The sequence below is a fragment of the Aethalodelphis obliquidens genome, unplaced genomic scaffold, assembly GCF_003676395.1.
Source record: "Aethalodelphis obliquidens isolate GAN/ISIS:26980383/991018 unplaced genomic scaffold, ASM367639v1 scaffold53, whole genome shotgun sequence".
Classification (NCBI taxonomy): domain Eukaryota; kingdom Metazoa; phylum Chordata; class Mammalia; order Artiodactyla; family Delphinidae; genus Aethalodelphis; species Aethalodelphis obliquidens.
In genome coordinates, this window is record NW_020837997.1 from 8297414 (window position 1) to 8322223 (window position 24810).

Genomic DNA, 24810 nt, shown 5'->3' on the forward strand with positions numbered 1-24810 from the left:
CTGATAAGAGTCCAGGTATCAAGTTCAGCCTAAACCTCTGACAGGACAAAATATGCTCAGAAACTCTCACCCTACTTGGTCTGTTTTAGCAAAGAAAAGCTGCTATGGACTGAACATTTGTGTCCTTGCTGCCAAAAACAATTCCTGCGTTGAAAACCTAACCCTCAACATGATGGTACTAGGAGGTGGGGCCTTTGGGGAGGGGATTAGGTCGTGGCAGCAGAGCCCTCATGAATGGGATTCGTGCCCCTACAAAAGAGGTCTGAGAGTTCCCTGGCAGGCCAGTGGTTAGGACTCTGCACGCACTTTCACTGCTGAGGGCCCAGGTTCAATCCCTGGTGGGGGAACTAAGGTCCCACAAGCTGTGTGGCACAGCCAAACAAATAAAGCTAAAAAATTATTTTTTTAAAAAATAAATAAAAGAGGTCTGAGAAAGTTCCCTGGCCCCTTCTGCCATGTGAGGTTACAGCTAGAAGGTGTCATCCACGAACTAGGACCGGGCCCTCACCAGGCACTGAATCTCCCAGCGCTTTGATCTTGGACTTCCCAGCCTCCAGAACTGTGAGAAACAAATGTTTGTTACAGCAGCCAGAGCAGACTGAGACAAAAGTCTAACTGGAAACGAGCCTGATGCAGCATCTGTGCCCTACAGAACTGCACCAGGGGAGACAGGATGGCTCCGACAGCCAAGTGCACCATTAACGAGCCCTGGGGGATTGAGGTCCACTCAGGATTCCGTTTCCACGAAATTTTTCTGAAGTAGCTGGGGCCAGTGGCCTCCCAGCCCAAGGGTCCACAGCTCCAAGGGTAGAAAGGAGACTGAGCAGCTCTAGCTCCCCCAAACTCGGGCGGTTACCCCACAACACACACACAAAAGCAAGCAGCTTTCAGGAACTGGTATTTATTATCAAAGTCATATTCGATGTCAACAAGATGCCACAACTACAAAAAAAATTGCGCACATTGCAATCTCAATGCAAACAGTCAAATGGAATCCCAGTCATTAAAAAAGTAATTCAAATTACCCCAAAAAGCAACTGAATTTTTTAAACATCTTTATACATCCAGCCAACAAATTAAAATGGTTAACAAGAAAAAATACAAATTCAGAGGTCTGGTATCGATGTTTAAAAAAGGCAACTGCTTAAGCATTTCTATCGATTCGAACATCAATCTCTCGGCCACTCAGCTTCATCCCATTCATCATCCGGCAGGCTCTCTCAGCCACCTCTGGCGACTCAAACTTAACCACACCGCACCCTTTGGACTTCCCATTCTCCATCTTGATGTCGGCATACAGCACGTGGCCTGGGCACAGGGAGGGAAGAAGAGACCACAACTCATCAGGCAAACCCAGAGCTCAGCCTCAGTCTGGGCTCCACTCAGTCCAGATCACCTGTTGGATTTCGGTTGACAGAGTCAAAAGGGAGGGTGGCCCTCGCGCCTGGCGCATGAATGCTCAGAACACAGCGGCTGGAACCCAGCTACTATGGCCCTCAGCCACATTGCCATTCTTCTGCCACAGGACAACAATCTGACCCACCATGAGCATTCCTGGCGGCTTCAAATGCACACTTTTACTCTCAAGAGTTATAAAAAGACGCTGTGTGAAGCCAGCTTTACAGGCAAATTTCACAGAGGCTTCACTTATTTAATACACTGCTCCACCGCATTTACAAGGCCAATGCCAATACCATGGACACTTCTGTACTGTCCAAATACAAGCTTTGTAATAATTGGCAAACAGGTTACAAATATTCATTCAAGCTCCGGTTAAGCATCCAGGTATGTGTCAAGCACCATGGAAACAATCTACAAGGGAAGAAACACAGGGCCAAGAACACACAGTGTAACTGGTGCTGGCACTCACAATTCTAGGGCCATCAACTCTGCTTAAGAGGTCAACATCCTGGAGGGCTTCTCACGGGAAGGGTCTAAAACAGCTTAGGGTGACATTAAGTCGTACAGGGGATCGTAGTTTGGGCTTTCTCTTGACAGCAGAGGGACACCTCCGGGCATCTGTGGCAGGGGGAAGTGATCCAATTTGACTTTTCAGAATATCCACTACAACTTGGGAACTAAGGAGTGGAAAGAGGACAAGAACAGGGCAAGAAGGCAGGCTATGGCTCAACAGTTGACCCGAGAGAAGAACCAGGAGAAGCAGCAATTGTGGTGAAATCTGAGTCACTGCAGCAAAAGGAAATGAGAAAACACTGAGGAAGCCTTGATCCAGGGAGCTACCCAGACCTCTGGCTTAGGGCTGGGGCTCCAAACTTGACACGGTTAAAAGAAAAGAGGTGGTAGGCGTGAGGGGCAGGGCCTCAACCGGAGACGACAACTTTTTGGCCACAAAGTGACCCTTCCAGAATGGCTGCCTGGTGTGCCAGGAAACCTCTATCAGAGACCCTCAGCTTCATCGCACACAAGCTACTGTGTGCCCAGAGCCTGTGAAACCTCAGCCGAGGAACCTGCTGGGCGAGTGCTCTCTGAGGCGCAAACCAATAGTGCTACCGTGGAAAACAACCTTGTCTCAGATGTATTTATTTAGCTTTGTCACGTAGAAGCCATGTGACCTTGGGAACATGATTTGGCCTGACTGTAAAATGGGGTCAACACTACCTCCTTTCAAAAACCGGAAGGGGGAAAAAAAGAGAAAAACAAAGATGAAATGAGAACACAGGTGAAAAAGTATCTGACACATAAAAGGAAACTCAACAACCTGCTTGAATATTTGCACAGGCAGAAAAATGGCAAGTCCCATCCATCCTCCAGAGTCACGGAAGGTGTCTGTGAAGACTAGGATGGAAGCCTCGCTGCGTGACTCCAATGCAGCACCAACAAGCCACAACACAAGGAAGCACCTAGAAAGCCTCTCAAATACTTACCACATTCGTTGAACTTGTCTTTTAGCATCTTCCATGTAAAATCAAATGGGAGCTGAGGGAGAAAAAGGAGACTGGTGAGTGATTCAACCAAATCCTAATGCACAAACATCAACTGTCTCAGAGTGCCCCTAAAACTTATCACACAGAGAAACTGGCTGACCTTCACACTGAGATTGATCAGCAGAGAACAAAGAGTCTGTCTGCGTGAGGTTCTAAACTAGCACAGCAAGTTCATTCCCTCCTGTCTGCATCTGTCTGTGGAAGCACCATGCACAGAGCAGAACACACAGCTGCCTGTGGTGAGCAGCCCACCGAACCACTGAACAGTAGCTAAAGGTGGTCAATCTGGTAAAGATAATTCAGATACAGCCTTTCCCCCCCACCCCTGAACTGTCGTGCCATGTCATTTAGCAGCTCATCAAGCTGACAGTTCAAGAAACTCAAATTCTTCAGATCACTGGCTTTTCCATCCAGTAGTCAGAGAAGCTTAGGATTTCACAAAACCCACTATTTCTGCTGCACGAGTATTCACGAGCTCTCACATTCCCTCCTCATTCTCCCAACACCAAACTTCGGGGAAAGTGGCAAAGGGCCCTTGCACGCTACTCAGCTCTCCCTCTGACTTCGACCTGTTACCACTCGGTCCTGCTGGCTTCCTGCCCCCTCCTCCCTTGTGCATACAACCCCTGAGAAGTTCCTGAAGAGCCACTTACATTTCTCACAAATATCTGGCAGGCCTTCCTGGCCACCCCAGGAGCATGGCCTCCGGCTCCACCAAAGGAACCTGCGAAGCTTCCTCCAAAGTTGCCACGCTCCATCTCGATGGCACGGTCAAAGCTGGCACCGCCACCACCACCCATGGCCAGGCCCATGCGCTCAATGCCAGCGCCCAGGGCCGGGCCCATGGCGGGACCCATGCGCTCCAGGCTGTTGGCGCCCATGCGCTCCAGGCCCATGCGCTCGAGACTGTTGGCGCCCATACGCTCCAGGCCCATGCGCTCCAGGTTGTTGGCGCCCATGCGCTCCAGGCCGGTGGCCATGCGATCCATCACAGGGCCCATGCGCTCCAGGCCTGCCCCCATGCCTGCGGGCACCATGCGCTCCATGCTCAGGCCCATGCGCTCGATGGCAGGGCCCATTCGCTCCACGCCAGAGCCCATGCGCTCGATGGTCTGGCCCACACGGTCAATGGGTGCGGCCATACGCTCCAGGCCAAAGCCCATGCCGGCACCCATGCGCTCCACACCAGAGCCGATGCGCTCCATGGTCTGGCCCATGCGCTCGATGCTGGAGGCCATGTGGTCGAGGCCCAGTGGGCCCATGCGCTCGATGCCGGAGCCCATGCGCTCGACTGAGCCCATGCGGTCCATGACCAGGCCCATGCGCTCAATCTCAGAGCCCACACGATCCATGCCGTGGCCCAGGCCTGCACCCATGCGCTCCATGCCGGCACCCCCAATGCGGTCAATGCCGGGGCCCATCCTCTCAATTCCAGGGACACTGCCTCCACCTCCACCTAAAACAGAGACATGAAATGTGTCAGGCATATGTCAGGTACTTGAGGATCTGTGTGCACACCATGCCAGGAGGGTTCCCTGGGTGCAGAGGCCTGGGCACTTCACAAGCTCAATCACGGTTCAGAAATTTTAAGTCCCACAATAAGTTATCATTAGATATCCTGCAAATGTTGACAACTGTTAAAGCTGGGTAGTGAGTACATCATTCTTCCTACTTCTGTGCCACAGTTAATTTCCATAATAAAATTTAAAGAGGGAAAAAACCCACCCCGAGAACTTTGATCAACAATGTTCTCCACATTACTTCGAAAGTGCTAATACTTGTGACAAGCTTTGTGAGCAACAGGCATCAACTCCTTGAGAACTCTGCAGTTTCCCCACCACCAGACATTGATAAAGGCTCTGGGGGGCGGCGGGGGGTGGGGGGAGCGCGAGGGACAGAAACCCCACACTCAGATGGTCACCCGACATAATGGATTACATGGATTATAATGGGGACAATTAAAATTGCTCACAACCTCTATCCTCTCCCAACTTGTCCCTCTACAATGCCCTGCTGGTAACCAGTCTGGCTGCATTTCCTTAGCACCTCCACGGCATAAGTAAGTTATTACACAGCCATGTAATCAGGCAGAGATAAAGAAAACAAACACCAACACCAATACAGATCCTCATGTACAAATGAACACAGCCAGCCACTTCTAGGGAACCTTACTCTGTCACGGAAACTGCCAACCGACTTTGCCGTGTGTAACTTTGCTAGCTTTGGAGGAAAAAAATCTGATGGCACTGCAGAGTAGATTTAGTAACAGGCCTGGGATCAGTCCCTCACTGTCATGGTTCAGCTGGACACACGCTGGCAGGTCAGCAGTGCACAGCCGACCCTGTGATGCTTACAATTCTGGAGAAGGAGGGTCTGGCTCCACCACCAAGGCCACTGGCCACCAAGTTTTTCCACATGCAGAGCCCGAGAGTCCCCCTCACTCAAGCTTCACGACCACCACCACCTGCCTCTGAAAAATGGGCAGCTGGGCCCTCAGCCAGCCCATTCTTGAATCAAGCAGCCCAGGCCAAGATGCAAATTCCAAAAGAGGAAATTCAGCCGTTTCTTTGATTCTCTAACTGACCAAAGCTGTGACCTCGCACGAGTCATGCCACTTCTCGGTGACTGTTTCCTTGGCTGAATAACAGTGCACCAAGTGGCAAAATATAAACACAATTTTAAGAATATTAAGCTTTCACAGCAGAAATATCTCAGCAACTATAAAAAATGTAAGAGACCTAGAGAGGGTGGGTAGCATCCCCAAAAGTACCAAAAATGAGGGTGACACTCCAGATGCCAATAGCAGCAGAGAACTAGGAAGAAACGGTACCCACATGGAGTTCTAGAATCAGCCCACCACAGAAATAAATCCAGCAAGTGGAGTTACCAAGGAAATGCCAAGATGCTCAGAGCCATGAGGAAAAAAAAAAAAAATCAGACTGAATTAAAGTACATTTAGTTTTAGGTACCCCTTAAAAAAAAGTGTATTAATGGGAAAATATATTCCAAAATATTTACAGCATTCATCGCAGGGCAATGAGATTTCAGGTATTTACTTTCTTCATAATGTTCTGAATTTTTTTGAGTACACGTATACATAGGAAACATATGCTATGATTAGGTGGTGTACACTTTTATAATCAGGTGAAATATTTACTTTTAGCAATTTACAATTTTATAATACTAGAAACAAGAAAGCCCCCAGATTACACATTTTGACAATGGCTAACGTGTACGCAGCACATACGTAGGTCCTCTTTTATGCATTAACTCATTTACTCTACAGAACAACCCTATGAGGTAGGTACCATTATATCCCCATTTTACAGTACGAAAAACAGAGAAGTTCAGTAACTTGCCAAATGTCACACAGCTAGGAGGAGCCAGAGCTGGTTCCCCACCCCAGGCAGTCTATTTTAGAGCCCATGCTTTCACCACTACACTACTATCCCCGGTAACACAGGCCTATTCTAAAAATCAAAACATCAAAACTAAGCGTTTCCTACCTCCTCCCTGCTTTGCAATGATCTCTCCTCTCTTCAGTGCATTACTTAGGATTTCTAAGGAAATCAGGAAGAAAAAAAAATTAGCCAAATTCCTCTACGGTAATAGAAATTTATTACAGATTCCAGAGCAGGACTACTACTAATTAAAAAATTAAAAAGGAAAGGGGAAGGGGTTGAGAAATATACACACAGACAAGGTCATTTTACTGGAAAACTGTAAGGGTCCTTGATGATGGGTCATGATGCTAGAGTTCCATGTAGCTCCAGAGTCTGAGGCCCAGTTGGCAGGGCCTCTGGTACTGCACCCACGAGCTGAACTTGGAAGGTTAGAGCAAGAATGGGGCCAGTAGCACAGTTTTCTAAAGCTGGTCCAGACACTCAGTACTCACAGACTGAAGCGTGCACTCACCCACCCAGATCCAATCAGCACCTCACAGTTACCCTTCAACAAACTACCGCTGTAGCTACACTTAGAGCCCAACCCCAGAAAACCAGCAGCAACCGCATGCAGTGCTGGAAATATGACCTAATCAACGAGCCAGGCAAGGGAAGACTGCAGCAAACTGAGCCTACAAGCCCTGCCTGGAAGGAGCTAAATGTGATGGTAACCAAGTGACAGACAAAGCCTCAGGTAAACAAAACCCCAACACACTCAGCTTTCCAAAACAGCAATACTGCTGCTTGCTGGCTGGCAGTTCATTCAAACCTCTATTAAGTTTGTCTAATGCTATCATTAGTGTTAGCTTTTAAGTTTCTTCTGGGTCTTTCACTATATAAAAGAAACTTGTACCCACCCCCTCTCTGGTCCTGAAGTGTGCTGAGCAACATGGACAACAGCCACAGAGCACATATCATATTTTGACCATGACCGTGAGAGATTAAACCCTAGCCCTGCAGCTGTTTCAAGTATTACAACTACCTGCTAAAGGAAGGGGATAGGAAAGTACACCAAGAAAACAGACCTCCAGCCAGGAAGCAAGACCAGGGCTTATTCTTCCATGATGCCTGGGAGCCTACTCAGCACGCCCAGGCCTAGGTTCTAGCTCCTAAAACAGCACTTGGATCAAACCATTCCCTGGCAAAAGACTTCACAATCAGCCGACCACCGATTTGAAGAGAAAGGCCAAATTATTTTCATGGGTGTTCACAGGGCCCCCTGCTCTGACTTAAAACTTTATAATCTGTTCTGTCCTTCCCACCCCAAATAGACTGACATCTCCAAGCCTGTGCACCTGATGCTGTCCGCCCTCTCTGTGGGCCAGTACCCCACTTCTACCTATGCTGAAGTCCAGCCCCTCCAGCGTGAACTGCATCTCCTGCATGGTCTTCTTACACCCCTGCCTGGATCCTGTGTTCTCTGAGCAAAACACTTCTATCAAGCATCTAGAGCAGTGCTTTTTCAAATCTTAACACAGAAAATGATCGCCTTTGTGTGGTGCTCACATAGCTGCCGAGAGCCCGGGAATCAACATCTCCACTGGATCCCTCAACTAGGCCACTTCTACGTGCTGATCTCTGGTGCTGCCCCAAGCCACTCTGAGCACCGTCTCCTCAGCTACACCACATCCTTCAAAGTTAAGGATCACATATCTATCTATAGCCCTGGAGCACCAAGTACAGTTGTTTGCACAAAGAACTACTGCCTTGATAGGAAAGAAGGGATACTGAATAGGGAGAGCACTACAAAAGTAGCACACCAAAATGATCCAACTGTCAAGTAAATAATACAGAAAAAAAAGATCAAGAACTGAATCTGAAAAAAAAAAACACAATCCAGGCAACTACTCTGAAAACCTGACTTAAAGATTTTACTTGGTACAAAGACCATTTCACTAACTTGAGTCTGATCATAAGTAGCAGGAGAACAAAAGCTCCTTGCTCTTGCCCATGGTCACTCTGGGAAGCCTCAGGACAAACAGACCATGGTCTCAATCAGAAAGAAGGTGCCAAAGTAGCAGGAGATAGGCCTGCAGATGACCTTCCTATATTCAGGTCAGGACAGGACGTGTTTCCTGATGCCACGTGAAATAACCTCACCAGTCCACCTCTTGTGCCTCCACAGGATCTGGGACAAGGCTGACAAGCCTCATCACAGAGGTGAGGTGAGAGGACCCAGAGCAGCAAAGGACTGAAGGCTCAAGAGCAGCAAAAAGTGCCTGTGGGAGGAAAGTCACGTGCCATTTTGTTCTTCTCACCACAGGTATCCATCCACAAATTAGTATTTGCAGCCAAATGACAATAAATTAAAATTTTTTAATACCCTACCATTTCAAGACACAAAAAACAAAGCCAGTCATGGCAACAAGAAACTTTTAACTGACCTAGTCACATACAGATTATGAACTCACCCCCAAATTCTAAAGCTCTGGAACAATCTAGAATAAAGCTACAGTCATATCAAGTAAGTACAGAAAAAGTAAATCTTCAGTACCAGCTACTTTTTTTCCTCTTTTTTTTCCTCCTTTTTCTTTTTTCTTTTTTTAAAGAAGAAAGCAAAGCTAGTTTTGATGCAAGAAAAATCACTTAATTATCCTAACCATGGTCAGGGGGACAAATGAAACAAAAGCCAACAGTCTACTCTGAGAGAAACAGTTCCTAATAATTCCTGGTTTCCATGAAGGAAACAAAGAAGATAGGATTCCTGGAGATAAATACAGCTCAGCTCATACAAACTAGACATAAAAAAGCTTAAAATCCTCACAGCTAGCCCAAGGTGTCCCATAAAGACAGGCTGAACACTCTTTGAGGTTATCACCTAGTAGCCGCCTATCTGCACAGGCTGAGAAGCTGATGAAGATGGAGGAGGGGGTGTTGGGGAGAGAGTTATCCATGCTCTAAATCTCCTTTGAGAGAAACAAACTTCAGAGCCCAGGAATAGACAATCTCCTTATTCCAAACTAAGAATCAGGCTGACAGATTCTCAGAAACGTCTAAACTCCAAACAGGGGAAGACATCCATGGAAAAGTAAAGAAGAAACTGCTTTGCAAACTAACCAAAACTACATTTAGACAGACCCAATACTCCAGGCCTTCCAACATTAGGAAACTTCCCTGTTCACCAAGATCTCTTTCAATTGCATCAGCAAGCACACCGTCATCCTTTGTTAACTGGAACACCAGAGGCCCCTGGACTAAGGAGACTCACACCCCCACTGAGCAGGGCCTTGAAGATCTCTACCGTGACTACACAGCCACAACGTCATGTAAACACAGCAGTTTTTAACTCCACAGCAAGAAAACACCTTATACCAATGTGAAAAAAGCAGCCATCTGAAAAGACTAAAGACAAATGGTGCTGTTGATACCAATAAAAAAATTCAAGGACCAAAAGTTCGTATCTAGACCTAGAAAACATACAATTTTTTTAAAGCCTAAGGAAAAATAGCTGACTTTGCCTAAGAACCTCCCGACATCAGGGTGAGCCTGCACCCCCGGGGGGTTGACCCCGCCCACATAGGGGCCCATGGGGCCTTCTTACCCATTCCTCTGCCAAGAGGCTCTCCAAAGCTTCGAGACATTCCCATTTCATTTCTGGCAAAGTCTCTCTCAAATCCTCCACCCATGCCACGCTCCATCTCTGTGGAAAAAAATATTACCCTAGGCCTTTCCAAGAATACCATCATGTTTTAGACATTAAAAACAAAAAACTATAAACACACAACAGCTACCAGCAAGTCAGCATGTTTTAGTTTTTCTATAGGAAACCATCGTTCATCCTTTATTCCTTAAAAAAGGAAGTCACCTCAAATGAATCCCTGAAAACAACCCACCTTTAGTCCATTAGGACTAATTTCCAGCTTACACACAGTCACACAATGGATACACCAAGCACCCAGTACTGCAGTAACTGGTGTGGGGAGGCTGCAGTGCATGAGGCATCAAAGGTAGGCTGCAGGAGAGCCTGCCTATGTTACAGCAGCAGCAGGTACCACTTCTGGGGCACCTCCCACATGCCCTGCCCTGCCCAGGGCTTTATATGTGCTATTATTTCATGGAATCCTCACAACCAGACTGTACACCTACATTACCCTCCATCACCACTGCCCCTTTACAAAGAAACTGAGGCTCAAATGACAGCATCTTGACCAAGGTCACATGCCTGGTAAGGAGTGAGGCAAAGGCTGGAACCTAACTCCAATGCAAAAACCCATGTTCCAATCACAAGCACAGCCATGAGAACAGAGAAAGACGCCTGTGTGCAAACAACATGACTTCTCTACTGACAACTGGAGTGGTTTCATCTACATAATGGGGTTTGGTAACTTCATTATTTTTTTCTATGCTGACTGCAGTAGTATTTGTTGTTTTTCAGTGTCTTTTTTTTTAAACAAATTTATTAATTTACTTATTTATTTTTGGCTGTGTTGGGTCTTCGTTGCTGTGCATGGGCTTTCTCTAGTTGCGGCGAGCGGGGGCTACTCTGTTGCGGTGTGCGGGCTCAGTAGTTGTGGCGCACGGGCTTAGTTGCTCCGCGGCATGTGAGATCTTCCCGGACCAGGGCTCGAACCCGTGTCCCCTGCACTGGCAGGCGGATTCTTGACCGCTGCGCCACCAGGGAAGTCCCACAATGTCTTTTAAAAACAAAGGTCTTCGGACTGCCCTGGTCCGGGAAGATCTCACATGCCGCGGAGCAACTAAGCCCGTGCGCCACAACTACTGAGCCTGAGCTCTAGAGCCCGCAAACCACCACTACTAAGCCCACGAGCCACAACTACTGAAGCCTGCGCACCTAGAGCCCATGCTCTGCAATGAGAAGCCTGCGCACCGCAACGAAGAGCAGCCCCCACCCGCCGCAACTAGAGAAACCCCGTGCGCAGCAACGAACATCCAACGCAGCCAAAATTAAATAAATAAATTTATTTAAAAACAACAACAAGGTCTTAGCTTCTGTGGGGGAAAAGCCCCGCCACAGCTGTCACCTGTTTGAGAAACCCTTTCATGACTCCTGTCACTGGCTACTTCTTTCCTTGTATATTCATCTAAAGCAAGACTTAAAATGTGCATCACACTTTGTCTCCTTTCCATACCGAGAGGTCCCTGGAAAACCCAGTTAATTAATCTTGCTCCTTAGAAATATCAGGTATACATGTGCTACATAATGGACATCTTTTACTGCACAACTACAAAATATGCAGCTGGAGCCCCTATACTTTGAAAGAAGTAAATGAGTCTATTACAAACGTGGAAGCGGACTAGCATTATGAATTAATAAGAAGATGCAGCAGATGACAATGGTGGACTTTACATTCATAGCTTGAATCCACCCAACTGAATCCCATAGGTTGGTGGCATGCTATCTGCTGGAAATATATCTAACTTGTGCGAGCCTGTATATGCAGAACAGAAATCCCAGAGTGGCACCGTAATGGATGGGGGCTCTCCTGCACTCCTTTAATCCTTACCGTAAGCCCGTGAAGAAGACACCCCCCACACACATTAGGAAGTCACATGCAGGCAGTAATGTGTTGGCAAAGGCCTCAGAATTTATCTTCCCAACTGTCAACAGAGTGTAGAGTACAGGGAACCAACCCTGTACGAACTCCAATGTACTCCCCACCGACACAAAAAAGAGAGCAAGAGAGACAGAGAAAGAATTTTCATTGTCAAATATTGCATCAAACCAGTCATCATTTAATATTTGATGATCTTTCAATTTAAAATTTTTGTACCCGTTCTATAAAGATTTGACCTCTACTGGTTGGCTGACTAGCCCTGAGAATCTGATTTCTAATCAGTCTAATGTTGTCAGCACCTGTGACTATAATGTGATGCATCATGATAATCAACTAAACATTAAGTTAAATCTGAAACATCCCTATCAACTTTTTCCCAGTGATCAAAACCTTCCTTGGACGCAGCACCCAAGGGCTCTAGAGCCAATTCCACCCAAATCTCAAAGCAGCTCCAGGGCAAGGAAGGCCCTGTTCTCTGCTGTAGAGGATGGAGAAGGAGGACTCTGAGCATCTATCTGTATCAGAGAGCAACTAATAAGCACACAGCGTAAGAACACATCTTCCACTGTGGCTCTTCAGGACAATCAGCACTCTGAACCTTGAATCACCAGGCTCAGAAGCGTGACTGCTGCATTCCACCTGCCAGATTACCAAAGACTTTGTCCCCGTGGCTCAGCACAGTTCCCACCCTCGTTTCCATCTACTTCTAAGTCGCATCACTAAATTCCTCAGAGCAGCAACCCAAATCTCCTTTCTAATGGCTCATCTGTTCTGAGCAAACACTTTATTAAGCCAGACCTCTCCAACTCTCACTTTTTATTAAAAACTCCATGCACACATGAGCTAAAGGCAAGCCTGAAAGCACACTGGAAACACAGACCTTTGTCCCTTCATTCCTTATTAATGGTAAGAACCTTCCTGAATCTCTTCATCATCATCTAGAACAAGGCACTCCATGAAGAAGGGCAGCTTATTCATCAGGAATGTCACTCTTTGCAGTTTGACAGTTAATATCTATCCTAGTAAGGTTCTTGCTTGCTCTGTACCATCTTCACATGATATGTTACTACAGACCAGCAAAGAAACATTTAAACCCAAGGCCTTATGTGTATAACTGAGTCACTTTGCTGTACAGGAGAAATTAATGCAGCATTGTAAATCAACTATACTTCAATTTAAAAAGGAAAAAACAAAAGAAACCCCAAGTCCTTAGTAACTTCCCATTCCAGAAAAGTCTGTGTATAAAAGCAGCAGCATTCCCACAGGTGTGGGTCAGAGTCCACCCACACCCAGAGGATTTAGAAAGACAGATTTTCGTAACAGCAAGTTTCTCCTGGCATTTTACAGCCCTGCTGGTGGGCGTGGGCGGGGGCGGGGGGGGGGGGGGGGGGGGTGACGCCTGAAGGCAATTCTAAAAGGCAGAATCTCAGTGTGATTAAGAGCCAAGCTCTGGAGCCAGACAGCCGGGGTCCATATCCCACCATTACTAGCCATCGGACCTTAGGCAAGTCACTGTGGGCCTCAGTTTCCAATGAAATGGGGATAACAGTACCTACACGTCATGCGGTTCTTGCGAGGACTAAATGAAATAACACAGTGTTACTACTACAAGTGATATAATTATATTTCGGTTATTAAGTTGGGAGGGCTGGAAGATTTAAATAATAGTATGCCAAATTTTGCATTATATAAATGCTAAATTAAACAAATGCCTCTGCTCACAATTTGGAGACATCAGAGCAGATGGTCAAGAACTCACCCAGTCCAGCACTCCAGGGGAGACAAGTGCTGGAGGCAACAGGAAAGCTTTAAAGTTTTATTGGACAATTATTGGGAAGATCTGAAACACGGAAAACCTCAAGAATTAAGTAACTAAGAGAATTAACACTTCCCTGCCACTAAGTCTAGCTTCTGGAATACAAACTATTTAAGGCAATTCAAAGATATCAGATTCAGTACAGAAGTGGAAGCGAGAAATCACTTATTAAAAATGGGTCTGCTGCCTAAAGGTCACCTGAGAGCCGACAGCCAACAAAGGTAGGTATAAGCAGGAAGGAAACACAAATCTTACCGTTTATTCTGCCCATGTTCATCCCAGATCCAAATCGACCCATGTTTTCCATACCACCACCAAAGGGTCCCTCCATGCCTGAAAGAGACATTCGCATTTTAGCACCAGCCTAACAAGGCTCAGACTGAACAAGCAAAGAAAAATGTTTTTACAAGTTTCACCTACGGCACTGTCTGCCAAAAACTCACTTAAGGGCTTTGGGAGAAAAAAGGCTAGTGCCTTTACTTAAAAATCACTATCTTCAAAAGGCTGATCTGATCCAACCCCCTCAATGAAGAGACAAGCAAAGAAGGCCCAGAGAGATGGAGCGATTTGCCCAAGGTCACAGAGCTAGTTAGTGAGAAAGCCAGAACCAAAGGCCAAGACACCCACTAGAAGGATCAACAGGTAAAAGTTATTTCTAGACTCAAACTTTTTGGAAACCTAAGTGAGAATTTCATGCAGGGCTTAAGAGAAAAGGAAGGGGGCAAAAAAAGAGGGAAAACCATACCTAAAAGTAATTACATTTGTACTTCATTTTAAATTTCTTACCTCCCATTTTATTTATTCCAAATCCTATGCCTTCCATTCCCATTCCTTAAAAAGAAAAAGTCAATGCAAACTAAAATTATGTCAAAGCAGTAAAGTTTGAACTTAAAAAGCACAAGAAATTCCACACCAGCAAATGAGCAAAAATATCCCTGACTACAAATATATTTTAATTGCCAAGTGCAAAAATGGGGTGGGGGCGCTTCCATTTCAACTGTCAAACTAGTACATTCCAGGAAAACTATTTAAGCCTTTAACAAAATAATCACCATGTGACTCAAAATTTTATAGTGTCCACATAGTTTCATTAAATGCCCAAGGTAGACAGTTTTAAACATGAAATATAAATATCAGGTACAGACTACGGAACAGAAGTAGATTTAAAACTCCCTTTTAAAGGTACAACGCTCTAAATAAAAAGCAGTTCCTCAAAACGCTGAGGCTTCCCTCCCCGCCACCCGCAGCCTTTCCTCTGAGGTATCAGGGGATGTGGTGTTCAGACTGGCCACCCAAGGTGATGGGCCAAGACGTTTTGGTCAGTCCCAGAGTTTAATCTGGGAGGGAGTCAAAGGATATGCAGAACTGACAGTAGTACGGTAGAGGGCATCCATCTTGCAATTCAAAGAATTTCAAGAAAGACATAGGCCTGAGGTTATAAAAATGAAATATTTTAAAATGATATACGAATACTTCGTTGCATGAAAACGAAAATGCTAAAAAGTGAAGTTCAAAGTCTATTCTACATGCCAAAGCTTTTATTCATTAGCTATTTTTCTTCTTAAACAAAGACAACACTGTGCATCATTCGTCCTTGTGGCCTATGACAGCTATGCGGTCATGCAATGAGGCCCTCCATACCTTTCTGCATCCACCAACGCCCCTACCTCTAGAAGCCATGTCAACACCAGGTGAGAACCCAAGGGGGTCTGGGTAATAGACTGTGGCAGTGCTGTGGTCCCAGGATCAGGAGACCTACAGTTTCTGTCACTAACTGATAGTGTGACCTTGAGCAAGACCAACCCTCTGGCTTGCCTCCTTTTACCAAAAGGTTTAACTGAGTACCTCAGCTCAGAAGGTCTCGTGAGGATAAAATGCAAGCATAATAGCTTTAGAAAAGAACACTCAACTTGGTAAAAATACAAAATACTGTTTTTATCAAAAAGGATCAAAGATAAATAAGGAGGGAATTAATTTTGTCCCAATTAAAGCCTCATTCCATTTGAACTACTCAATGTCCAATTATCCCAATAGTTAACTTTAATAACTTTAACTTCCCCAAAAATCCCCAGTCGAGGTACACCGTATTTCTCACCTGCGGGTCCTATGTTGCCCATTCCAATGCCTTTATTCAAATGATTGGCGTCAATAGGCTGCCCTCCTGGTCCTAACCCCATGCCAATACCACCAAGTCCATCTGAAAGGAGAAGAGAAAGTCAGAGTATTGATTCCACTTACTCAGGAAACCATGACTCTCAAAGCCAAAAAGAGCCTTGGTTTACCGTGTAGCTGTTATGCTTATCCCACCGCCCACCTCCACCAGCAAACCCAGGGTCTAATCCATGAGTCAACAAGGGCGCATTTAGGAGCTCTCCCTTTTAAGGCATAAGCTCTTATACAACTTTACGGATTAGAGTGTGAGGTATGTATAAAACAAGGGCACCACGTGCCACAACTACTGAAGCCCATGCGCCGAAAGCCTGTGCTCTGCAACAAGAGAAGCCACTGCATGAGAAACCCACTCGCCGCAACTAGAGAAAGCCCACGAACAGCAACAATGACCCAACGTAGCCAAAAATAAATAAAGGAAAAATAAATTTTAAAAAATTAAATTAAATTTTAAAAATAAAACAAGGGCAACTAAAAATCAGTTCACGTGAAAACTACAGAGTAGAACCATGAACAGCCCACTCAACGAGAATTGTGAACACCGATTTGTTTCCCTAAATCGTGAACTGAGAAATGTTTAAAATCAAAACAGGCAACTGGAGACATCAGGTGGCAAGCGGTACACATATGCCCAACCCACACCTCTCAACCTGCAGACCCAAAGGACTTTTCTCACGATAAACAATGTCATAAACCAGCCAATTAACACACTGGGCTTACCCTATTCTGACTCCGCTGCAGGCAGTTTTAACAATGAAGCTAGTGTATTCAAAGAACATATCTTCTACCCAGAAAGCTTCCTAAGGCGTGCATTGTACCCAAACCACCTTCAACTCCCTGTTCCACAAACAGGGAGCAGCCAACAAGGCCTGACAGCCTAAGACACTTACAGTGCTCTGGGTCACCATGGGTCGGAGGCTTAAACCAAGACCAGGTGAGATTTCTGAAACGGGAACAAAGTTCACTAAAACAACCTGACACTGGTTCCCAAATATTTAATCTGATTAAAATCCCTGTTCTTAAATTGCATAGAAACAGCAGCAAGAGCTCACCAAGGTTACTTACTCCCCAAAGCACTGAAGACTTTGAAGTCAACCCTCTGAAATGTGCTGGGGAGACCAAAAGCCACAGATAATGGGCTCCGTGGAGCCCAGTGTGCCAGACGAGGCTACCAAGCAGCCCTCACCCCCCTCCTCCAGGCCCAAAGTCAACAAGAGCCATCGCCCTGTTCCTGGGTAATTACTGCAAGTGATCACACTGACTATGACAAGGAAATGGGGTCCTTAACTTTCAACAGATAAGCCATCTCCTATTCTTGAAACCACAGACCTCCGCTCAAATCTGCCTCTATGATGCTTCTACAATCCTAAAGTGCGAAGAAGAGTTAGTGTTCTAGTCTAGGCTCCCATTCAGTTCAATCTCCCACAGCTGAACCACGGATCCAGACAGGAGGGACTGGCCAGCCCTCCAAACAGCTCCACCCCAGCAGCCTCAGCGGGGGAAGTCCTCCCTAGCACAGCACAAGCAGATTTTGCCCTTACCCACCACCCAGTCTTCCTTCTACAGATTAGCCCTGCCCGCACCGCAGATTCCCCAACCCTCATGCTACAGCAGGCCCTCACCCCCACTCCCTGGGCTGTCTGTGCTCAGGCTCTGCTGCTCTCTGTGGGCCTGCCAGAGGGAGTGCCTAGGACTTCACTACTGTGCGCTGTTTCCACCCACGCGGTGACGAACCAACCAACAAGCCTTCCCTGTCCCAGGATAGATTTTCACCTGCATGTTGCAAATAACACTATGTAAAACTTCTGGTTGCTGTACTTCACACACCATAAAATTCGCCCATTTAAGTGTGCAGTTCAGTGATTTTTAGTATATTCAGAGTTATACAACCATTACCACTATCCAATTCCAGAACATTTTCATCACCCCCAAAAGAAATCCCATCCCCATAAGCAGTCACTCTCCACTCACCCCTTTCCCCAGCCCCTGGCAACCACAATCCACCTGTTGTGGACTCGCCTATTCTAGACATTTCTCAGAGATGGAATCAAGGTTCATCCATTCTGTAGCATGTATCAGTACTTCACTCCTTTTTACGGCTGAGTACTATTCCACTGTGTGGATTTATCACATTTTATTTACCCATTCATCAGCTGGAATCATGCTGCCATGAACATCTGTGCACAAATTTCTGTGTGGATGTTAAGTTTTTAGCTCTCTTGTAGTATACCTAGGAGTGGAATTGCTAGGCCACATGGTAATAACCAATCTCTTTTGAACCAAAGTGCAACCTGGCTTTAATTCCCTTTGCAGTGTTTCTTCCCAACTACAGCCTCTACATCCTGAGTAGCCTGCCTCACACCACAGTGTAATCCTAACAATCCTTCCTAAGTTGTGAATCTCTCTACTCATTTTTTCACCCAGAAAAATCTACAGGGCAAACAAACAAACAACCTTCTTGAATGTTTTACTCAAGAATGGTCAAGATAACTGACACGGCACAAGAATGACATGGCACAAGTTCAAAGGTAATTGCAGTTTTCTGGTTAGAATAAATCAAATTCAAAATTTTAGCCATAATAACTGAGACACTTACGGGGAAGTTGTTGTGGACGCTCAGGAGGGAAAAAATCTCCCTTTGGTAAGGCCCTCTCATCCTGAAAGAGAAAATGAATAAATCTCAGTATTCCCTGCAGTACTGTTAGCAACAGCAAAAGATGGAAACCATTTCTATCAACAGAGGACGGGTTAGATGCATTACGATACATCCATGCCACAGAATAACATGCAAGTATAAAAAGAATATGTGAGAGTTAGTTGCTACCTTTTATGTACAGGGGGAAAGATTTAAAAAATATACATTCATATCACTGTGGGGGATGGATGGAACCTGGGCATAAAGTAAGAACAAGACTCCCACACTGAATTTTTCATGCTTTTTGACTTTTGAATCATGTGAAGCAATTATCTATTCAAAAAACTAAACTGAATGTTTAAAGGAACTAAAAAATTCCTTTAGAGCTCCTTTTATGTCCTTCCTGATTTGGAACCCTAACTAACTAGACTGCCCTCAGCACGTTCTGGTCATGCTTGTATTAATACTGTTATCTTTGGCATCTTGGGCACAGCCATAGCTGGGCTAATGTTTATACTGAAACGCTTCAACAGAACTTTAAAGTCTTTCTGAATCAGATTTAATTATGTTCACAATAGATATGATGCTAATTAAACGTACTGCAATACTCTGAAAACTGGCAACCTATATATATAAAACCATTCTGTGAAACTGATCACTTGCTCAAGCAGGATATGCAAGTGACCTCCTGACCATGCCAGTAACTGTGCAAAGGAAAAACTATCTGAGGAGGTGCATGAGCAAAAAGTTATTTCTGTCATAAATTTGCTCAATGTGCTGTACCCTTTAACTTGGACTGATCCATAAAGAAAGTACAGTGGCTATGTGTATGTATACTCTTAATAAACCCATGTTTTTGCTAAACTTATCTGAGTATATTAAAGGAAAGATCCTATTAACTTACCATTTTCACGTGCATTGGTCTGTCAAATAGCAGTTGGCCATTAAACATAGCTGATATTACAATTAAGGCTATTTCCTGCAATTCTAGAAACATGCACAGCATAACAGAAATACCTAAGAGAAAAATACTCCAACTGCTGCTACCAGTCCCTCTAAGTGGTGAATTTATGAGCAATTTTGATTCCTGTTTATACTTTCAAGTATTTATTCCTACAGTAAGCATTAAAGGGACAATAAATAACACTCAAGGGGAAAAAAAGGAAACCTCAGCTTACTCCTTAGGTGTGGCGCGCCATTCATAAAACCTTACACTTCGCACCAAACCATCCTCCTCTTAAATTAAGCACTGACATCAGTTTTCTGTGTGTGTCCAATAAGCCAGGTGTTCTACCATTTTTTGGAGTACCATGTTTTCCGGGTAATACACTCAGTGACAATCGTGCCTGAGTTTAGTGACAGTGTTCATGTGTGGTATTCTCCCTGTGACTACAAAGATGTAACTCGGGTGAGTAGGGTGAGCAGCCTAGGGTCAGAGAGAAGTGCTTCTTCCAGAATGTCAATCCACTGAAGAGATAGGTCCCTATAAGGGCTTACATATGAAATAACACTGAATTTCTCTCCAGTGGCACATTCTTTGGACTTCTCCCTTCAAACCAGTCTCCTCTAAAAAGAGACAATGGAAAAGACCACTCATGGATATGTGCCTGTTTTCTAACCATCTCTTCTATCTACATAAGTACAATACTATGTAGATACTTTGTATTCCCTTAGTAATATCCATAGTAACATATTCTCTCGAGTCACATAGGAAATACTAATACACAAAATCACCACTTCCCCACACAAACCTGTCTTACTAATACAACATTTAGGCTAAACTAAATTCACCAGGAGTTGAATTCCGATCAAAGGATACATATAGCTTGCACAGCTTCAATGGACTGTTCAAAAGTAACAGTGCCTATTCCACGACTTTTTCCATCTTTATCCTCAAGAATGTCTGCTCGGACCACCACACCAGCCATACTAAAAACTTCCTTCAGTTTCTTCCAGCCAACTTTATAATCCAGCTAACCAAGAGAAAGGAGAGGAAAATCTCATTGTAAACATTTTTACTACATGAATGTGACATGCTCTGGTTGGAAAACAAGCATTAGAAAATGTCACAAAAATAATGTCACAAAAATATGTCAGTATAATTTTTCAAACAGGATTACGAAAGTTTGCCTTCTACTACTTACTCTTTTCTCTGAAATAACAATTTAAGTCACCTCATACCTTTCAAGTTAATGCTTATTTTGTGAATACTAAAAAATGCTGTTCCCCAGATAAGGTTTACCATCATCCTCCCCAATCCACTTTCTTTTAAAAATACTTCCCTGTGCAAATGGCAAAGTATTACCATTCACCCAGACATTAACAGGAAGAGGGAAATGTCAATACACAATCTCTGCTCATACACTTTACCCTGCACCTACTTTTATACACACCAGCAAAACTCCATAAACATGGCCCCAAGAGGACCATGGTCAAGCCTGTGTGACTTATGACTGCAGTGGTCATTAGGGGACAAAGCCAAGCCCAAGGATGATTTTTTAAATAAATCAAGAAGATAACATAACCCTCTTTTAAGTTTTTCTTCTCAAATGTCAGAACTACTTTTATAACACACTGACAAGATTGTCTAAAGTAGAAAATCAAACTTTATGAAACAATGTTTCCATTTACTTACATTTGCTACAAATACTGTGCTTCCAAGTCTTCCAGCCTGTAATGCATGGATAATCTCATTTGGGATGTTAGGATTATTTAGGATACTGGGTGGGATATTAATCATTCCTGGGCCACCTGGTCCCATACCCATCCCACCAGTCGTAGCCATCACCTTTTGCATTGCTCTCCTGGCATGTTCACCATCAGGATCCTAAAACAAGCACAAAAGGGTTACATTTAACTGACCCAGTGACAATTAAAACCATGCTCCCACAGTAAGTGATACCCCCAAAACTTCAGAGATTGAGAGGTTGTTTGGAAACCATTTCTCAAAATCTGTAACAAAAAATTCAAATGAAGTAAAACTAAACCACCAGGCCAGGAACAATTCTAGCCAAAAGAATGAGGAAGAAAGAAAGGGTGTAGAATTTAACTCTCAATTAACTAAGTAAAAAAACAAAAAAAGGGAGGGCGGGGGGATGACATGATTAAAACTTCCAGGTTGAAATAAGATCTTCAAGGGCTTGGTACAATTGAACCTCACTAACTCAAGGGGGTTTTATAATTTCTGCAAACCCAACTGGTGATTTTCCCAAAAGTTTGAAAACACAGCTCTAGACCACCAAGGTACTCCATCCTTCAAGTATTCAGGCATTTGACTCATGTGTAAAGTCTGGAAAGGTTTATGCATCTCTGGTGTTGACAATATTCTTAAACTCTTTGCCCTTCTGCGTGCTACCTTCACACAAGAGAACTTAAGCGCTACCATGCTTTCCTCTCTGAGCTCGCATATACTGATCTTCCTCCAAGAATAAGAGGTAAAAATAAGTCAAGGAAGGATTGAATTAACAAAAAGTCTCCCACTTCCCTACAGGGAGAGAAGATACCTGATTTGGATTAGCTATGAAAAAGGATTTAAACTCATTTTAAAAAAGAAAAAAGATGGGCAAAGAACAGGGTTCAGACTGAGTAAAACTGTAGATGTAGAATACCTTAAAACAAACAAACAAAAAAACAAACACACACACAGTAAAAAAAACAACCATGGACTCAGTTTGACTGCCCCTGAGAAAACCAAGGCAGGCTGGCCTAATACAAATCAGAGATGTTAGGAAGGCAGTCAGCAGTGGCTCAAGATGTGCTCAGCCACTATCCCAAAGTGCTTACAGGAATGACTGCTGAAGCCTGTGACTGACCCTCCTCGTTAACGACAACAGGTTGTTCTGCTCCGTAAAATGTCATCAAGGACTATTCTGTCTTTTCCTAACTCGAAACAGGGACACTCGACAACTACAAATGGTATCCACCACGGTGTTTCATGAGCTTACTTCTTTGACTTTCAGTGGTCTTCCACTCAGACTATGCTTGTTTAGAACTTCAGCAGCTTTTTTCATGCTCTCTTCCATCTTGAATTCAACAACGCTATGAAGAGTCAAAAGGAAATAAGTGAAACCAGTCCTACAACTTAGAAGGCTCAAGTGCCAATAAGTAACTAGACAATACTTACGCACATCCCTTTGGAAGAAGCCACAGACAGTCAGAAGAGCAAAGGGAAAAAAAAGAAAAGAAAAAAAATAGTAAATTTCAATGACAGTTATAAATTAAAAATATGATTTATGTAACAGTTTTTAAATTAACCCTTCTAAGGGGAAGCTGACAGAAGTGTCTTGCCTAGCCTTCCTTATTAAGAGCTCAGCTCCTTGGTATCTCCTCTTCCTTCACATTACCAGCATTGCACTATAGCTGCTGAAGTTATAATGAGCAGACCTAAATTCAGGTTCTCCGAGAAATCACACAAACTTTAGATCTGCTTCTCTCTGTACTCAATCAATTCCTTATCATACTCCTCCTAAATCCATCCCTTCCATAAATTAAGCTCATCCTTTTGATTATTCTAAGCCATTCTATTGCACGACAGAAAATAGTTAATTTTCTCTTTAAACTAGGCCAATTTTAAACGTTCAAGTTTTAGTATTTGTTTTACAATTTACTGGCACAAAGGCAACTTTTCAGAATCTTTGGTTCACACAACTTTCAAATACAGCAAACAACCAAAAGTAACATTTTCTAGACAAGAACACACGTTTTACATTAATATACCACCGCTAAAATTCCATGCATAATTCACACACAGCCAATTCCTCTGTTAACAAAGAGACAATGCTGCTATTGGTCCCCAGTTATCCAAATTGGGCATCCAAACAGAATACCAAAAAGCTCTTTGCCCAGCCATTTGGAAAAGCGGGACTCCCGTTTGCAAATCCCCTCCCACCCCACTCAAATGTTTGGCAAAATCAAACATAGCTACTATAACATGAGCACTCACTGCCTTCCTGATTTCATTCGATTCCACGCCACCATACAGTTACATTTTTCATGTAGTAAATCCACAGAAGAAATTCTCTCAGACACTTACCCTTGACTTTCCTTCAGCGTCCATTAAGAGCTCCACGTATGTTACCTCACCAACTACAAATCAGTTTCCAGACGACACATAAACCAAGGGAGAAAAGCCAAGAAAACAATGGGAATTTAGAACAATCATCAGCAACCTTGTATGGAGCCTCTGCCTTATAAGAAAGCCCAGAAACACTCCATATTCTCTAAACCACCACACTAGGCATTACAGGTGTGCAGTAAAAGTAGGTGAAACTTGTTAACAATGTCCTTGATTTTCCTCCCACCTCAAACAAGCTATTTCCACAGATTTCCATATCAATTTCCCTGTCTGAAATACTCATTCATGACTAGAGGCAATCCAAATCTACAGGAAAGAAGTCTGCGTGATTCACTTTTTTGGGGAAAGAGGAAAACAATTTTACAAATACACTCTTAATATTGCAAGAAGGTGAACAGCACACAAATTGCAATGCCACTGAACTGAGCTCAAATGCTAACTACAAAGACGCGTATATGTATAATATATATCCTCAAAGGTGCACACACGGCATGGCCGGCTACGTGGGTGTGCAACCTGTCCAATCGCATGGGACTTTGCACTGAGGGCCATGCACTTGGGTTTAATGCTCTGTTGCTGTCTTGAAATTCTCAGTAATTTTTAAATAAGGGGCCCTGTGTTTTCATTCTGCACTGGGCCCCACAGATTCTGTGGCTGGTCCTGCACACAGCACTAGGCTCCACAACCGTCACAAGTAGGATGTGTAAATATTCTATCACAAAACCAGAGCAGCATCTGGATTCTCTTCAGTGAATTAAAATTAAGCCAGGCTGTATTCTTGCTGCTCTCTCAACCTTCTCATTTAAGGACACAGATAAATGCAAACTCAGAGCTCAGTTTGCATCTAAACAGCTACACAGACTCACTTAGGATGCTAATCTATACAAAAGGGGAAAAACAAAGCATTTCAAAAGGTTCTGCAGATTTTCCTCAAGGTTTGGATTGCCAATTCATGACCACCACAACCAGATGTTAGAACCCACCTAGACAACCACCAAAATGGCTGCTGAACTTGAAGATGGCACACAGACACCAAAAAACCCCCAGAAATTTAAGTGTTAACTTTGTGGAAACAATATCTAAGCAGGCTCTCCAAAGTCAAGAAAGGGCTTTTGTTCTAAGAAATACTTTTTCTTTTTTAACGATTATTTTTATGATGGTAAAGCCTTCTCTCATTCAGTTTTCAATTTGGTTTAGCAGCCAAGGGTAAAA

General features: G+C 44.1%; 1 protein-coding gene across 11 annotated transcripts in view; it reads right to left on the reverse strand.

The window, feature by feature from the left end:
* Window positions 1–882: 882 nt before the first annotated feature.
* HNRNPM (heterogeneous nuclear ribonucleoprotein M) overlaps window positions 883–24810 on the reverse strand; it is a 39156-nt gene continuing 15228 nt past the window's right edge. The window contains exons 3-18 of one of the 11 annotated variants that reach the window (XM_027085294.1): window positions 23557–23609; window positions 22648–22655; window positions 22469–22562; window positions 21313–21351; window positions 21160–21195; window positions 20344–20497; window positions 19429–19478; window positions 18486–18546; window positions 15816–15917; window positions 14507–14551; window positions 13976–14053; window positions 9930–10028; window positions 6452–6505; window positions 3599–4401; window positions 2886–2937; window positions 883–1308 (exon numbers count right to left, since the gene is read on the reverse strand). In XM_027085294.1, coding sequence (XP_026941095.1) covers window positions 1145–1308; window positions 2886–2937; window positions 3599–4401; window positions 6452–6505; window positions 9930–10028; window positions 13976–14053; window positions 14507–14551; window positions 15816–15917; window positions 18486–18546; window positions 19429–19478; window positions 20344–20497; window positions 21160–21195; window positions 21313–21351; window positions 22469–22562; window positions 22648–22655; window positions 23557–23609 — 1892 coding nt within the window. In that variant the 3' untranslated portion in view covers window positions 883–1144. Of the gene's footprint in view, window positions 1340–2885; window positions 2938–3598; window positions 4402–6451; window positions 6506–9929; window positions 10029–13975; window positions 14054–14506; window positions 14552–15815; window positions 15918–18485; window positions 18547–19428; window positions 19479–20343; window positions 20498–21159; window positions 21352–22468; window positions 22563–22647; window positions 22656–23556; window positions 23610–24810 lie in introns of all 11 variants that reach the window. The other 10 variants (XM_027085299.1, XM_027085289.1, XM_027085292.1 and 7 more) reach the window with 10 other exon arrangements.